Genomic DNA, 18,906 nt, shown 5'->3' on the forward strand with positions numbered 1-18,906 from the left:
GAAATGATTACTAATTAATTAAAAAAATGAAAGCAAGTATGACTACTGACCAGAGAAATATTCAAAGTACAGCTATTATTTTATCATGCCTCACTCTTCTACCCTGCTTCAACCAAACTATTGACTAATATTAAAGAAGGGTGGGACTAACTCAACGTGTGAGATCCCGTCTTTTACGAGGCTCGCTCAGGAGTATGTATTACGCTCGCGCATATAGCACTAGTGTCTAATAGAAAGATCATTTTGAATACATAGTTCAAAGACCAAACAGTTTTCAACAAAGCCAGCATTTTGCTGTTATTTGGTAACATTACAAGCATGAGGTACAATACATATATACTCAAAGATGAATAATTTACTGAGTAGGTGCATTCTGCGAGTAAATTCAAGCAGGACAGATAAAAAAACACCAGAAATAAAATATACAGAGTAATTATTTTTAATTTGCACTATCCGATTTACAGATATGAGTTGGGTAGGATCGGCAGCAATACTCTACTCTTGAGACCTCCAGTTGAGCTAGATTGCTACAAGAAAAAGATGAATATCTTGTGTATGTCAGACCGGTCACTGGGTTTGTGTAATAGTTCCTGAGGTATTGAAGGCCAATCTTGGAGGTGAAGATAAATTCGGCCTGGGTGGCATTTGTATCGAATCAAGACACCCTTGTAGCATGTCTACCACCGTAGTCATTGTTGGCCGATTTGAAGGATAAGTCTGTATACACCATAAGCTTACCAAAATCATCTTCGTCTGCAATGCTTTTTCTTCGTCATTTGTAGTTCCTTGAAATGAAGCTTCCTCCTGCAGTTCAAGTTTGTCGTATATCCACTTCGGAAAATACAGGTCACTGCTTTTTTGCTGATCTGCAGATAAATTGTTTCTACCACATACCATGTCTAAAACCATCATCCCAAAGCTATAAACATCAGATTTGTGGGAAACTCCTCCAATTGTTCTGCAGAATACCTCTGGAGCTATGTACCCAATAGTCCCTCTTGCTTCCATCATTGATATGGTACTTTTTTGTAAGGGGCATAATCTGGCTAGGCCAAAGTCTGAAATCTTCGGGATAAACTCTTGATCAAGTAGTATATTGTGAGGCTTGATGTCGAAATGCAAAATACGAGCATTACAACCTCGGTGTAAATAGTCTAATCCTTTTGCGATCCCTATGGCGATATTAAGAAGTGTTTCCCATGGTAAGGATTGATTACTGGGACCAGCACCATGATATGTGAATTTTTCAAGGGATCCATTCGGCAAATACTCATATATCAAGGCTCTTTTATTACCCTCGAAGCAAAAACCTAAAAGAGTGACAATATTGACATGGTTAGTTTGACTGATGCTAGCTACCTCGTTGAGAAAGTCTTCACCGTCTCCCTTTGATTGTTTCAAGACTTTCACCGCCACAAGAAAGCCGCTCTTTAACTTACCTTGGTAAACAATAGCATAGCCACCTTCACCAAGTTTCTCGCTGAAATCATTGGTGATTTTCTTTAAATTCTTGTACGTATGTCTTGTTAAAGAAAACGAACCATAAATTTGTAAGAAGGCATCAACATTGGGGCATGTTTTGGCTTCTGACTTCCAGAACGTAGCAAATTTTTTATTTGATTTCTTATTTCTGAGATACCAGACAATGAGAATAAAAATCCCCATCCCCAATGCTAAAGAAGCTGCGGAAAACAAATTTACATTACAATCGTCAGGAAATTTATTATGAAAAATAGAACTAGAGGAATGTAATTTGATCGTAGCACTAGGTTACCTGATCCAGCAATGATGAGGCTCCTTAATTTATTTACTGCAGTAGAATTAATAACGCAAATTAAGAGACAGATGTGTATGCAATAAACAACATGAATTTCATAGACGTCTTCGTTATGGAATGTGTGCTTTATACATGCTAATGACAGATGAATCACCAAATCACTGATATGGAGGAGCAGAAGTAAATGTTACGAAACTTAGCGGACTGGACGTCATGAACAAACTAAGCACAATATAAGTATATAACCGAAAGCCTAAATTGACCCCATTTTGATCAAATTGCTAGACCTGATATGACCCTAACTCAGAATGACCCGGCCAGAAACTATCTGTCTTGAAATGATCCTGTTGAGTTTATGGATTCAAGTACCTAAGAGCGGGAGGGGGTGAATTAGGTACTATTTAAAAATTTATAACTTCAACTTTATTGAATTAAAGTGAGTTACGGGGACAAGAGAGATGAGAAGATACTTTGAATAATATTGAAAGACTAAACAAGTATCACGATGAATGTTTGCTGAAGTATGAAAGTAACAATCGTTGATTTAGCTATTTGTCTCGGTTTGTGGAATACGGATTGCAGACCAAATGTGACATATGATGATGAACTACTTGAAGGTTTAAGCAAAGCACGACAAACAATAATAAAAGAGCAGCGGAAATAAAGTAAAACAATTGAACACGAGATTTTTGAATTGGTTCGGCAAGAAACTCAAGTGCCTACGTCCAATCTACCTTTTTATTGCTTTCTTTTAGTGATCTACTCCGACAACTAAAAGACCCTTACAATAAAAGACACCAACCTACTCCGGTTGTAAAGCTAGTACAAGAACTACTCCGTTCTTATGACAAGCCAACTCGCAACCTGCTCCGGTTGCCAAGAGTTAAAGACTACTCCGTCCTAAACTCTACTAACACACTTAGAATGTTATAGGATCAAGTTTCCACCAATGTTGTTAGGATCGGGATTCTACTTTGAATCGATGAAGAGGGTAGGATCGAATCGATAGAATCGGATCGTAGAATCGTAAGATTCTACAAATTCACTAAGTATAGTTTTTAATTCACCAAAATATAGTTTTTTATTTGGTAAAAATATATAATTGAAGATCAAAACACTTATTTATATACAAAATATCGATAGTTAATGAGTTTAGTATCATTTCATGAACATGTTTCTACAACTTACATGAAATTTAGATTTTACGATGTCATTATATAAAAATATATTTTAATATGTTTACTATGGAGTCGAATCGTAGGATCGTAAGATCGTAGAATCGTATTATGATTCTACCTCTAGAAAATTTCAAATAGATAGGATCGTAAGATTCTACAAGCATGATAGAATCGTAGGATCCGGGATCGGTCAAGCATTTTTGGATCGTAAAATCGTAGAATCATAAGATCGAATCGGGATTCTAACAACAATGGTTTCCACTAACATATTCTTAGCAAAGAATAGAGATGGACAACTTTTACAAGATCAACAGTTCTTAAGCAAGAGAGTTTAGTATTATAAAGTAACAGTAGCCACGACTGTAACAACTTGAAGACTTTTAAAGGTTTTTGCAAAGACACTCGATTTTTAAGCTTTAAAAACAATTTGCAAAGTTGAAAAATTATTTCAGAAAAGTCTTGGGATTTTATGAGGAGGATGGCTCGCCTTTTATAGAGGAAATGGGTGAGGAGGTTGCTAGGGTTTTGAAGGGTCAAAGACCACACATGTGAAGGGCATTTGCAACCACCCAAAACTTGCACCAAAGAGGGCTCTTTTGCAAAGGCAAGAATAGAGAAAGAGTGTTTGAAAGATATCCTTAAAAGCTCATGCAAATTCAGAAAACAAAGGATGTGAGACAAGTCACATGATGACAAGTTAACACAAATATGGCAAAAAGCATTTCTTATTTTCTAAAAGACCAAAGGGTTGAATTTGCATAAAGAGGAAATATTTTGAAATTAATAATAATTCAAACCACTCTTTATTGAAGGCCAACTCCTAATAAAATCTGAAGTTTATCTTTGAAAAATAAGAGTCACGTGAAAGGTTTTTGAAAGATAAGAAGAGCTTCAAGTTTTACGAATTGTGGCAACAATCCAAGCAACTGTTTACTAATGAAAGTAACAGTCGTCTGGACTGTTTCTATTACTCTAAGATACTCTACTTTCTCGCTTGTACATTAGATGACACTAAGACTCAATACAAAGGGATGATTAACAACTTCAACACTTCTTAATCCATGCTTGATTACATCATTAATCCTGAAAAGGTAAACTAAGATAGCACAAATCAAATGGGCATGTCATCATCAACCATAAGGAACCCAACAAATTCCCCCTTTGATGATGACAAGCCCCAAACAAATGTATAAGCAATGTAAATACCTTGATTCAAGATTTTAAGCAAGCAAGATCAAATGAGAGAAGGGACAATATTACCTTACCTAAGGCAAGAGCTAAAATCAAACTAGCCAAGACAATTTTACATTGCCCCAAAACAAGATTCAAGACTAAGAAGGTTAGACAAGACATTAGTTAATCAATATGCAAAGAGATTAAGAGCATGAGTTTACCTTTTCCCCCTCTTGACATCATCAAACGGATAGGGATGTCAAAAGCATTAGAGTGCAAATAATCATAAGAAAACGCAAGAAGACACATGTAAGCGTGACAAGGTAACAAAGTCAACATAAACATACGGTTTAAACATAAGTTCACCATAGTTCACCATGGCTAAATAGAGTTTAAAAACACACCACCAAGCATTAACATAACAAGTAAAGAAAATAATGTCTTAGAAGGGCACAACACGGGTGGACAAAATGAAAAAGGGCACGGGCAAGGGCAAGAGGGCCGAGAAGGAAGGGATAGGCTAAGGGGAGGAAGCTTGTTCACCATCCGAGCCACTACCCAAAGGATCATCATCCACATGAGCATCATCACCAATTTCCTTTGTTGACACGAGGGTGGAGATGATATCCACCTCACCACGGATGAGTTCCACTGTGGAAGCAAGGGCCGAGATAGCTAAATCTTTTTGATGAGCATCTTGCTTAATTCAAGCACTTAACTCAGCCACGGCTTGAAGAACTTCCCGCATACTACCCGTATTCACTTGACTAGATGACCCACCCTCCAGATCCTTCTTAATTTTCACCGAGATTAATTCATCATTTTCAACTTTGATAAGCATTTTCCCCATTTGACCATCACTCATAATGTCACACATGTCCAATGAACCCAAGCTAGTACTCACTAAAACCCCTTGTGCCTTGAGCACAACCGACAACCACATTCCATAGGGCAAGTGAATCATGCTAGAAGAGGGTCTACGAAGTTTGGTCGAAATAAGGTGAAAGCGCTTAAACATTAACCCAACTAAGTTCACCTTTTTGTGAGTTGCAATATGATAGATTAAATATTGTTGGGCTATGGTGAGTTTCCCCGATCACCCGAGGGATAAATTGATCGACACAGCATATTAAAAATGATTCGAAGAGGAGGGGGTATTTGGGTATTACTCACAGGACCACAAGTGACGACTTTGGGACACACGACTTGAGCAACATTAAGGGGTGAGGCATAAGGTAAAGCAACCCATGTTTCGGAGGGGAGTTTGTCATAACCTCCGGTTGGGATATCAAGGGCGGTAGCAAAATCAGATTGAGAGAGTTTTAGAGGCTTACCATTCACCTTAGCCGTGAGAAATTCACCCGATTTGTCAATACGAACGGTTGCAAAGAATTGAATCACCTCACTCACAAAGACCGGTTCACGCATTTCCAGTAATTTTTCCCAACCTTGAGCCAATATCATGTCACGGACAGTGTGAAAGGCGGGAGGCTCGAACCAAGTTTGGTTGTAAACCCGAGGAGAATGGATGGCTTTGGGATTCATCAACCTCTCACAATTTTTGTAGATGGAGGTAGGGAGATCGATGCTTTCGAGGTGATCCCAAACAAGAGCCAAATCCCATTTAGAGGTTAGGGAAACCGGATCTGAGGGAGAAAGGTACACAAGTTTCTTCTTTAATGGTTTCGATTTTTTCAAAGGAGGTTCACTGGGTGTTTCAACAGGAGGATTAACATTAGGGTTTTCAATGTTGCTTTGCTCGACACTTTCAGAAATGGGGGGTAACTGGGATGAAGAGGATTTTTCTTTCCTTTTGTTGTTTTTCTTCACCGGAATCGGGTCAGACTCGGCGGACTTGGTTGGATTTTCATTCAAATCAAACTCAGTTTCTTCAATATCCTCGACATTTACCATGACCGGTTCGATGTGATCTCGGATGAGGAGCCGGCGACAGGTACCCTTCTTTCGACCGCCTCGAGTACGACGCCCAACCATAGCTGAGATGGGGATGTCGTCGGATGGTGGTGGAGCAGTGGAAGGAGGATTTGGAAGAGGGTTAGGCTGTACTGGGTTTGGTTGAGGTGATGGAGATGAAGTCGAGGTTGAGGTGTGTGGAGGAAAGGCGTGGGAGATTTTTTGTGAGGGCATGGTGTAATACTCCGTATTTATAAGTCTTGGGGTACTCTATCGAGTAGCCCTTACTCTGTCGAGTAAGGGTAAGTTGCGAAATAAAATAGTTTCTGACCTGTTGGGTACTCGATCGAGTAGTCGGGGGGTACTCGATCGAGTAAGGGGTACTCGATCGAGTACCTTGGGTACTCGATCGAGTGTCCGGTTTTACGGGGAGTTTTCTCGGGTTTTGTTAATTATGCGATTAAGGTATTTAAACATAATCGTCATTGTTTTAAATCACTTTTACAAAACCTAAAACCCTGTTTAAGAGAGAAAGCAACCAGTTCACCTTCCTAATCGCATTCTTAGCAATTCCCGGAGTTCAGACGGTCGGTTCTTGTCGTTATTCGTGTCGTTGAGTTCCTTGCGTCGAGGGTAAGCTTTTAATATAATTTTTATAATGTTTTGTTAAGTTTGGTTAAACCCTAATTTAGGGATTGGGGGTTTTTGTGTGTAGTATGTGATGTATAGCCTATATGTGTTATATGATAGGAGGAGGGTTCGTAGAAGAGGCTTTTTGACTTTTGTTGATACCGTCTGACTGTTGTGCTTTCCAGGTAGGATTTCCTACTCAGTATTAGTCCCATAATGGGATATTGGTGATGTGTTGTATTTGATTGTTTGATATAATGATTGTACTGTGTTTGTGGTTGTGATTGCTGATTGATGGTTCTCGAGATGCGTTCTCGGCTGAGTAGGGTCACTTGCGGGAGTGACTTCACGCCCTAGTTTCGCCCTTCGTGGAACCCGCCACGGAAGGGGATGTGCACATTAATGGGACAGGGTTATCGCTCGGTATGATGAGCGAGGCTTAGGTGGGAACGGCTGCGGTCCCCCACTGGCAGGGCTGGTCCAGTGGACAGTCAGGATTGAGATGATGGGAGTTGGTGGTGTGTGTGTGTGTGTGACGGTTCAAATTGTGTCTGTTTGTCTTATTATTGTTATCTATATTGATTGTGTGATTAGTATTGACCCCGGTGTTGTTTTGTAAACTGCGGTGATCCATTCGGGGATGGTGAGCGAGATATTGAGCGGTATTGAGAGGAGTCTTGGGATAGGCTGGGATGCCACGACATGATGATAGGAGTCTTCCATTGTAGTCTTTAGTTTATTTACTTTTCGATTAGACAGTCATTTGAAATAATGTATCGTACTTTTGGTTTGGTTTGAGGATTGTAACTATTCACTAAATTATTATATTAAGCATTGTTTCTTTATTGTTGTTTGATTATCATTGCCTCGGGTAACCGAGATGGTAATGTCTTCATACCTGAGTGGTCCTGGTAAGGCACTTGGAGTATGGGGGTGTTACAAATGGTATCAGAGCGACGATCCTGAAACCTGTAACCAATGAACTTAATGAACATAGGGAGTCAATTAAAATGAACCCGGGGTAAAAGTTGTGGGAGCTAGTGCAAAGGCTTGGGAGACGTCCTAAAGTCGCAGGTCGCCTACAACTTTGAACCGGTCACATGGGGAAGTGTTTGTCGAGTTGTATGTGTGTTTGGTTAACTTGTTTACAAATGTGATGGAATGTGTTGATTGTTGGATGTTCGAAGTTGGAAGTTGAGAAGGTGAAAGAAAAGTGATGATATATAGAAACTGTTGATGCAATGATAACATGTTGAATGTTTTACAACGTGGCAATTAATAGCATGATGAAATGATCTCGTAGATATAGAAAAGATATGTAGCATGATTGTTATGATATCATGTAGTTTATAAAGTTTAGCATGTTAGCATATGACGTAACATGCGGGTAGCTTTTACGAGTTAGTGTTACTCGATCGAGTGAGACTGACTCGATCGGGTGGATTTTTGGCGATTTTGAGTTCAGAATCGAGTTTTGGGGCACTCGATCGAGTAACTAGGGGTACTCGATCGAGTAGGGGGTCACTCGATCGAGTAGCCTAGATACTCGATCGAGTAGGTAAGAGGTCAGAAGGCCTGTTTGGGTCTGAAGTTTGGGTACTCGATCGAGTACGTGGGGCACTCGATCGAGTAGCCCGTTACTCGATCGAGTGGGTTTGGGAACTCGATCGAGTAGGTTCTGGGGGTCGCGTCTTCGTGTTTTGAAGTTTAGTACGTATGTTCATATCTACCCCTTTTCTTATATATGTATAGTTTCAAGATGCCGCCCAAGAGAACTGCTTTGTACGCGAGAGCTGAGCTTATGACCGTGGATGACATCGTTAAGATGTTAGAGCACCAGGATGCTCTTACTGAGACCCTGAAGAGAGTGAATGAGGACAAGGATAAGAGTAAGGAGAAGGAGGTTGACCATTCTAAAATCAGCCTCTATATTGCGAGGTTTAACCCGAAGGAATACAAGGGGGTTGGGGAGCCTAACCTTCTTGATAGTTGGCTGAGAGAGATGGAGAACATCTTAGACTTGGTTCATTGTCCCGATGAGATGAGGGTGGAACAGTGCGTTCTATCGAGGGAGGCGGCGAGGCAAGTGGTGGGATTCAGTGAAGGTGAGTGCTAAGGAGATATACACCAACCAAGGCTTACCCGCTATACCATGGGAGGAGTTTCGTAGGGGTTTGTGAGGAAGGAGTTCGTAGCGGAGCATGTAAGGAGTAAGTTGAGGGAAGAGTTTGATAAGTTTAAGATGACCGCGAGATGTCGGTGGCCGAGTACTACGGACAGTTCAATGAGAAGTCCAGTATCTTTGAGGATATGGGTCCGAGTGAGAGAACCTGGCATTGAGGTTTGAAAGAGGGTTGACTACCACGATTATGGATAAGTTACCCGTGGGAATCCTTACCGATGTTAAGGAAGCTTATGAGAGGGCTGGAAGAGCTGAGAGGTTGGTGGAGATGGCTCAGGAGAGGTCAGGTGGTGAGAAGAGGAAGTTCGAGAGCGAGGGTGGTGGCCAATCGAATCACAAGAAAGGCAACCACAATCGGTCTAAAGGATTTTCTTCGGTCGGGGTTCGATCTTTGGGGCTTCCTTTGGGCGTGGCCGAGGGAGTGTGAGTAATAGTTGGGGAGTGACCTGCTTTGGTTGTGGTGGTGTAGGCCACAAGAGACATGAGTGCACGAGTGCACCGAGATCTTTCGAGAGACTCGCACGAGCTTCGCGAGCAACGGACCGGCCGGATCATGGCCAAACCGGGAAGTCGAGTTACCAGTGGAGGCAACCGCAACGGCGGTAATTCTTATCAGAAGACACCGACGAACAACAACAACAATCAAGGGTCGGGTGCTAAGCCGACCGCATCACCAAGATCTTGTCCGGGGAGGTGGGCGGAAGACCGATGGCAAGTTATTCATGATGGAGAAGAAAGCAGGTGAGGAAGATGCGCACGTTATCACCGGTACATTCCTTGTTAATGGTATTCCTACCTTTGTTTTGTTTGATTCGGGGGCTTCTCAGTCGTTTGTGTCTTCGAGTCATGTTAAACAGTTGGGTTTGTGAGTATATGAGTCCATTAGTGAGCAAGTTTTCATACCTTCGGGTGAGTCTGTATCGTGTGGGAGGTTGTTTAGAGATGTATCTTTGATAGTTGGGCAAGTTGATTTCCCTGTAGACTTGCTAGAGTTTCCTTTTAACGGTTTTGAGATGATAGTTGGGATGGATTGGTTAGGAAAGTATAAAGCTAGGATAGATCATCATCAAAAGAAAGTGTCCTTAAGAGGTCCAAAGGGTGTTAGTGTGTCTTACCGTGGGTTTCTAGTCAAACCCAAAGTTAAGTTGATTACATTTGTTAACTTGAAGTCTTATCTGAGGAAGGGATGTCCTTTGATCCCGTGCCATGTGAGAGATGACCGGATAGAAATTTCGACGATTGATGAGATACCGGTGGTGGGAGAGTTTGCAGATGTTTTTCCGGAGGAGATTCCGGGGTTGCCACCGAAGAGGGAGATAGACTTCACCGTTGAGTTGAAGCCGGGGGACGGGGGCCAATCTCTAAGGCACCGTGCCGTATGGGTCCTAAGGAGATGGAAGAGCTTAGGAAGCGGTTGGATGATTTGATAGAGAAGGGATACATTAGACCAAGTGTATCGCCTTGGGGAGCACCAGTTCTTTTCGTGAAGAAGAAAGATGGGAGCTTGAGGTTGTGCATAGATTACAGGGAGCTGAACCGTGTGACGATAAAGAACAAGTATCCTTTGCCAAGGATAGATGACCCGTTTGATCGATTGAGCGGCGCAACAGTCTTTTCCAAGATTGATTTGAGGTCGGGGTACCATCGGTGAAGATTAGAGAGGTGGACATACCAAAGACAGCTTTCACGTCAAGGTATGGCCATTATGAGTATGTGGTGATGCCGTTTGGATTGTCTAATGCGCCGGCGGTGTTTATGGATTTGATGAATAGAATCTTGAGACGCTTCTTGGACCAGTTTGTAGTAGTGTTTATCGATGATATCTTAGTCTACTCTAAGACTAAGGAGGAGCATGAGGAGCATCTGAGGATCGTGTTGCGGACTTTGAGGGATCATGAGTTGTATGCTAAGTGTCCCAAGTGGGAGTTCTGTTAGAGAAAGTTGCTTTTCTGGGGCATGTGATCTCTAAAGATGGGGTAGCTGTGGATCCGGCGAAGATTGAAGCAGTGACAAAGTGGGAAGCACCAAAGAATGTTGCTGAGGTTAGGAGTTTCTTGGGTTTAGCTGGATACTACAGACGGTTCGTGAAAGATTTCTCCAAGATAGCTAGACCGATGACAGCGTTGATGAGGAAAGAGAACGGGTTTCGTTGGGATGAGAGTTGTGAGACGGCGTTCCAGACATTAAAGGAGCGTTTGACCACAGCTCCTGTCTTAGCATTGCCTGAAGGGAGCGAGAACTTTGAGGTTTATACAGATGCCTCGAAGAATGGGCTGGGATGTGTGTTAATGCAGAATGGTAAAGTGATTGCCTATGCTTCTAGGCAGTTGAAGCCTTATGAGGAGAACTACCCTACCCATGATCTGGAGTTGGGTGCAGTGGTGTTTGCTCTCAAGATTTGGAGACATTACCTTTATGGAGCAATCTTTAAGGTATTTTCTGATCACAAGAGTCTTAAGTATATCTTCACGCAGAAGGAGTTGAACATGAGACAGAGGAGGTGGATGGAGTTGATTGGCGATTACGACATGGAAATTATCTACCATGAAGGGAAGGCCAATGTTGTTGCTGATGCTTTGAGTAGGAAGAGTGTACATTCCTTGTGTACGACTCTATCTTTGATGAGGCGAGGATGAGGTAGCGAGCTTTGGGATACATATGATGCGAGAAAGGAGATGCCATGGGTGATATGACAAAGACATCCGGAGTTTTATGATGATATTCGGGGTAAGGGCTTTGGATCCTAAGATAGTGGAGTGGAGAGTGGAGTAGAAAAGGGACAAAGTGTCCGGTTTTCTATTCATACAGATGGTAGTCTGAGGTTTGATGGTAGGCGGTGTGTTCCTAATGATGAGGAGTTGAAAAAGACGATCATGACAGAAGCGCATTGCACACCATTTTCAGTTCATCCAGGTGGAGACAAGTTATACAAGGATTTGAAGAAAACGTTTTGGTGGCCTGGGATGAAGAAAGAGACAGCTGAGTTTGTGTCCCGTTGTTTGACATGCCAGAGAGTTAAAGGGGAACAGAGAAGACCACAAGGTAAGATTCAGTCTTTAGAGGTGCCTGAGTGGAAGTGGGAATCCATTTCCATGGATTTCATTGTGGGTTTGCCTAAGAGTCAACAAGGTAACAACATGATTTGGGTGATAGTGGATCGTCTGACCAAGTCAGCTCACTTTGTTCCAATGAAAGATACATGGACTAAGGCACAATTGGCTACGGCCTATCGAAAGAACGTGCTTAAGTTACATGGAGTCCCTAAGGACATAGTGTCTGACAGAGATGCGAGGTTTATATCAAGGTTTTGGAAGGAGTTGCGGGAATCGTTGGGAACAGACTTTGAAGATGAGTACAACATTTCATCCTGCGACGAGACGGGCGACGGAGAGAACGATCAAGACTCTTGAGGATATGTTGCGAGCTTGTGTGATGGATTTTGGTGGTAGCTGGGAGCAGAGGTTGGAATTGATAGAGTTTTCTTACAATAACAGTTATCACACCAGTATAGATATGGCACCGTTTGAGGCTTTGTATGGGAGGAGATGTAGGAGTCCAATCTGTTGGGACGACAGCGCTGAGGCAGTGGTTTTAGGACCAGAGATGGTGCATGAGATGGTGGAACAGATTAAGATGATCAGGGAACGGATGAGAGCAGCCCAGGATCGACAAAAGAGTTATGCAGATCTACATCGTCGGGACATAGAGTTTCAAGTTGGGGACAAGGTTCTTCTGAAAGTGTCTCCGATGCGTGGAGTTATGAGATTTGGGAAGAAAGGCAAGCTAAGTCAGAAGTTTATAGGGCCTTATGAGATCTTAGAGCGAGTTGGGGAAGTTGCTTATCGTTTGGCTTTACCAGCTGCGTTGGAGAGAGTGCATAATGTGTTTCATGTATCGCAGCTGCGGAAGTATGTGAGTGACCCGTCACATATGTTGGAGGCAGAGAGCTTAGAGCTAGATGAGTCTTTATCATACCTTGAGGTGCCTAAGCAGATTCTAGACCGAAAGGTTAGAAAGACTAGGAGTGGTGAGACAGTTTTGCTTAAGATCCTTTGGTCTAACCACGAGACTGAGGAAGCTACATGGGAGGCAGAGGATGTCATGAAAGAGCGTTACCCTTTCCTTTTTGATCAGGTATGTATGGTTACGGGGACGTAACCTTGTTTCTTTTAGGGGGGTAGGAGATGATCGCGAGCAGTTTTTAAGAGTTTTATACACCTTTTATATGTTGTGTCGGTATGTTTGTCGGGATGAGTTGGGTTAGTATCATGTTTTACGTTGAATTTTGTTTGGCTTTTGAGTCGGGAACGTTGTGGGAGTACCTTTGTTTAGTAGTGGTTTGAACTTCGGGGACGAAGTTCCTTTTAAGGAGGGAAGACTGTAATACTCCGTATTTATATTCCTTTTAAGGAGGGAAGACTGTAATACTCCGTATTTATAAGTCTTGGGGTACTCTATCGAGTAGCCCTTACTCTGTCGAGTAAGGGTAAGTTGCGAAATAAAATAGTTTCTGACCTGTTGGGTACTCGATCGAGTAGGTCAGGGTACTCGATCGAGTAAGGGGGTACTCGATCGAGTACCTTGGGTACTCGATCGAGTGTCCGGTTTTACGGGGAGTTTTCTCGGGTTTTGTTAATTATGCGATTAAGGTATTTAAACATAATCGTCATTGTTTAAAATCACTTTTACAAAACCTAAAACCCTGTTTAAGAGAGAAAGCAACCAGTTCACCTTCCTAATCGCATTCTTAGCAATTCCCGGAGTTCAGACGGTCGGTTCTTGTCGTTATTCGTGTCGTTGAGTTCCTTGCGTTGAGGGTAAGCTTTTAATATAATTTTTATAATGTTTTGTTAAGTTTGGTTAAACCCTAATTTAGGGACTGGGGGTTTTTGTGTGTAGTATGTGATGTATAGCCTATATGTGTTATATGATAGGAGGAGGGTTCGTAGAAGAGGCTTTTTGACTCACCAATTTGTGATACCGTCTGATCATTGTGCTTTCCGGGTAGGATTTCCTACTCAGTATTAGTCCCATAATGGGATATTGGTGATGTGTTGTATTTGATTGTTTGATATAATGATTGTACTGTGTTTGTGGTTGTGATTGCTGATTGATGGTTCTCGAGATGCGTTCTCGGCTGAGTGGGGTCACTTGCGGGAGTGACTTCACGCCCTAGTTTCGCCCTTCGTGGAACCCGCCACGGAAGGGGATGTGCACATTAATGGGACAGGGTTATCGCTCGGTATGATGAGCGAGGCTTAGGTGGGAACGGCTGCGGTCCCCCACTGGCAGGGCTGGTCCAGTGGACAGTCAGGATTGAGATGATGGGAGTTGGTGGTGTGTGTGTGTGTGTGACAGTTCAGCTGTCTGTTTGTCTTATTATTGTTATCTATATTGATTGTGTGATTAGTACTGACCCCGGTGTTGTTTTGTAAACTGCGGTGATCCATTCGGGGATGGTGAGCGGATATTGAGCGGTATTGAGAGGAGTACTGGGATAGCTGGGATGCCACGACATGATGATAGGAGTCTTCCGCTGTAGTCTTTAGTTTATTTACTTTTCAGTTAGACAGTCAGTTTGAAATAATGTATCGTACTTTTGGTTTGGTTTGAGGATTGTAACTATTCACTAAATTATTATATTAAGCATTGTTTCTTTATTGTTGTTTGATTATCATTGCCTCGGGTAACCGAGATGGTAATGTCTTCATACCTGAGTGGTCCTGGTAAGGCACTTGGAGTATGGGGGTGTTACACATGGCTTGAGTTGTTGTTGTCGGTGGGTTAGATGTGACAGGTGGGGATGTCATGTTTACTGGTTTGACGGGTATATGGGTATTGAAAGTGGTCTTGACCATGGTGGGTTAAAAGGTAGGTGAGATTTGAGGGAGTTTGTGGATTTGGGAGATGAAAGGATAAGTGGACGGGGGAGTTAGGTGGGTTGTTCGAAGAAAATGGCCCAAATAATAAATGTGGGAGGTGAGGTAGTTGGCCCAACTAAACACATTTAATCACTCGAAATAAAAACGCAAGGTAGCATACAATAAACGTAAATTTAGATATGAGGTTGAGTGATTACCGACTCACGAATACGGTGTCAATTTTTGGTCTAAACATGATGTCAATGCACTTAGAATACTTAATAACATATATCCAATTTTAATTTAATCAATTAAGGAAATTTGTAAAACCCACACTAAAAATCACAAGCAATTAATTAACCCAATTTCTAGTCTAAATTTCTCAAAATGTTCTCTTGCAAGTGGCTTAGTGAAAATATCGGCAATTTGATTTTCGGTTTTGCAAAAGATAAGTTTAATATGTCCTTTTTCCACATGATCACGAATAAAGTGATGACGAATATCAATATGTTTGGTTTTAGAGTGTTGAATAGGATTTTTGGAAATATTTATTGCACTCGTGTTATCACACATTAAGGGAATGGAGTCAAAAATAATACCAAAATCCAAGAGTTGTTGTTTTACCCAAAGGAGTTGAGAACAACAATGTGCCGCACTAACATACTCACTTTCGGCCGTAGAGAGAGCTACCGTGTTTTGTTTCTTTGAGCCCCAAGAAGTCAAGCAAGGACCCAAGAACGTTGCAATTCCGGAGGTACTCTTTCTATCCACCGTGCACCCCGCATAGCCCGCATCCGAAAAGCCTATGAGATCAAAAGGACAATGTAAAGGGTACCATAAGTAAAGATTTTGTGTTCAATCAAATACCGAAGAATTCGTTTAACGGCTTTAAAATGTGATTCTTTCGGATTTGCTTGGAACCTAGCACATAAACAAACACTAAATAGAATGTCGGGACGACTTGCGGTCAAGTAGAGAAGTGAGCCTATCATACCTCTATACACCTTATCACTAACATTCTTACCGAGTTCATCTTTGTCCAATTTGGACCCGGCTACCATAGGTGTAACACCCGCGAAATTCTCATTTTGACATTTATAATTTATTTAACCATTCTAATACCTTACTTTATATTTCTAAATTATTTAATTTAATTAACTTTATTTTAAACGTGATTTATATATAAGTAATGTTGTAAAGCTAAATTTATATAAAAATACGTATTATAGTCGGATATTAACAATAGGTGAAAATATTAATGATATTTCCGTCTTATGTTCCCGTCTAGCATAAGACCGTCACATTTTCGTTTTGAGGCTAATTTATCCGGACTAATCCGATTCCTCTTACGCATACTCACACCCACCATATCTCTACATTTATATATTATTACTATTATTATTATTATTATTATTATTATTATTATTATTATTATTATTATTATTATTATTATTATTATTATTATTATTATTATTATTATTATTATTATTATTATTATTATTATTATTATTATTATTATTATTATTATTATTATTATTATTATTATTATTATTATTATTATTATTATTATTATTATTATTATTATTATTATTATTATTATTATTATTATTATTATTATTATTATTATTATTATTATTATTATTACTATTATTATTATTATTATTATTATTATTATTATTATTATTATTATTATTATTATTATTATTATTATTATTATTATTATTATTATTATTATTATTATACTCCCTCACCTCCCGTCCCCACCTCCCCTTCTTTGTCCCTTCTTCTTTTTCCCACTTCACCTGTAACCACAAAAACAACAGCAACAACCAGTGAACCACAACACCCACCATTTTCGTCACCTCCAACCTCAGATCCTGCCTCCATTCTCAACCAAATTTGGTAAATTTTACACCAATAGCTTCCTCTCCTCGTCCTCCTTCTTTATATGTAAAGAAGAGCCAAGCTTTCGTCCTATTTCAATTCGGCCGCCTTACAAAGGATTCGGATTTTGGTCTACTTTCTTTCATTTCTGGGTTTAAAGTCATCCTTGGGCGATTACTCATTCGTTTAGGAGAGCAAAAAGGTAACGGTAATAGGTTACTCGACAAATGTCGAAATTTCTGTCTTTTGTGTCATTTTATATGCTCTTGTTTGATAAAGTTTGATCCTTTATGTTTTTCTCATTTGTATGATAAATTCCATCTCAAAGTAAATGTTTGAATTAGGCTGTTTTTATGCGCTCTTCTTTTAGACGGAATTTGTGCTGAAATTTAGTTGAACACGAATCAAGTTGAGCTTGTCGCAGGGATTTCATTGTCTCATACTCTAATCTGTCCAATTGTAGCAAGGAAAGAGCCGACTCTTGGTTTCCCTAAACCGTATCACTGCTTGTTCTCGCTGTACTTAATTTATTTCAGAAGTTGTATTCAATTTAGTTTTGATTTATTTTGGGAGTACTGTTGAGTCTGAGGATGAATAGGGTAAGCATAAGCATCAAGGCATAAAATTATAATGACAACATCGGCTTCCATTATCCACATTTGAGTTGGTAGTAAAAAGGGCACATCTTTTCTTTTACCACAACTTCTTTAGACGGGGCAAGATGATCATTTTACTACATTAGATTTCTGGAAACGCAATGAATTTACCAGTTGCTTTATACTGACTTTCATCCTGAAATTTAGCCGCCTTTTTGATGCAAATATGGGACGGCTCATTACTTTGTTTTGGGATAGCTTTGGGTAAGTTGTCGGGACTGTTTTAAGGTTGTCCCTGAGACGCTTTTATAGGGCATTCGGGACTGTTTTTAGTCGTGAAAATGATACCTTGTTGGGACCGGTTTTGGTGCTTAAAAATACAGGTTTTGTGATGAAATTTTGAGACGACTACATGCTGAGTTTTGGGACCTTTTGTGTGTGTTCATTGGACCGTTTATTGGGACTGTTTTGGCACGGGTTCTAGGCAGAAATGTGGGCTGTTTTGAGACAGTCGAGCATGGGTTTAGGTGGCTGATTCGGGTAGTTACATGGCCGAGATGGGCAGTTGTTCAGTTATGGCCTGGCCGTGGCCTACTGTTGGCCTGGCCGTGGCCTACTGTGGCCTGGCAGCAGCCTGGCAATGGCTCGGCAGTGGCCTGGCTGTGGCCTAGGCAGTGGCCTAGCTAGTTACGGGTTGAGGCCGCGTGTGGTTTGTTGTGAGGTCGAGTTGAGGTTGCCATAATAGCTCGTGAGTCATGGTTATAAATTGTTTTGACGCTAATTTGGTTCATTTTAAATAAATATGATTAAATAACCGTCTCACATGTTAAATAACGTAATTAGTTAATATCGTTCATTTACTTAATTGTTCTGTTGGGCTTGTCACATGATTTATTGATTGGGCTTATTCTAGTCCATTCATTGGATTTCACATGATTTAATTATTGGGCTAATAAATGGGTCACTTGGACCTGGTCACATTTTATCCCGTATATTTCATATAACGTAAATTATTCATTATCACTTGTTATATTTTATCTAACCGGCGTGTTAAATTATAAAATGGAATATTCATTAATATAATACAAGCATAAGTTATTTATTTAAAGTACTTGTAAGATTCATATTCTTGATAATGTCTTGTATTGTTCTGTTGTGAGAGTCTCGGTCCTACCGGATACTAGGGGTGAGCCATAGGCCCTCTAGTTGCGGTATGATCGTCGGGAGTGATGTTCCCATTTGTACTTATGGTGAGATGCAAGCCATAAGTATGAATGTGACATTAAAGATCCCGTGTCATATGATGTTTGCATGATCATTCTTACTCTTATTGTGACTCAAGTGTGACGTTTTACATTGTGTGACGACTTGACTTTCCTTTTTACCCCTTTCGGACCTTTGGTTACGAGTGTGTGCCATGTTTCCGGATTGGGTTATCCTTCCTCTTTCGGACCTTTGGTTACGAGTGTGTGCCATGTTTCCGGATTGGGTTATCTTTCCTCTTTCGGACCTTTGGTTACGAGTGTATGCCATGTTTCTGGACTAGGATATCCTTCCGCCTTTCTTCGGACCTTTGGTTACGAATGTGTGCCATGTTTCCGATTAGAGGTTACTCGACCTTTGGTTACGAGTGTGTGCCATGTTTCGAGTCTTGGATACGATTGGTATATCGTATGTCGAATCGGGTGACGTCCATCCCGAGAGTCTGGAT

At 40.8% G+C, this 18,906-nt stretch overlaps 1 protein-coding gene across 1 annotated transcript; it reads right to left on the reverse strand.

Annotated features, from left to right (window-relative positions):
• Positions 1-295: 295 nt before the first annotated feature.
• On the reverse strand, positions 296-1,669 carry LOC141611443 (rust resistance kinase Lr10-like). The gene has a single exon (XM_074429976.1). It carries the CDS (start codon positions 1,663-1,665, stop codon positions 568-570), a length of 1,098 nt encoding a protein of 365 aa, XP_074286077.1. The 5' UTR covers positions 1,666-1,669; the 3' UTR covers positions 296-567.
• Positions 1,670-18,906: the final 17,237 nt, after the last annotated feature.

Source organism: Silene latifolia, chromosome 11 (genome assembly GCF_048544455.1).
Source record: "Silene latifolia isolate original U9 population chromosome 11, ASM4854445v1, whole genome shotgun sequence".
In the NCBI taxonomy this organism is placed as follows: Eukaryota; Viridiplantae; Streptophyta; class Magnoliopsida; order Caryophyllales; family Caryophyllaceae; genus Silene; species Silene latifolia.

Excerpts from the sequence above, each read along its gene's own strand:
- LOC141611443 (XM_074429976.1), bottom strand. The coding sequence starts at position 1,665 with ATGGGGATTTTTATTCTCATTGTCTGGTATCTCAGAAATAAGAAATCA.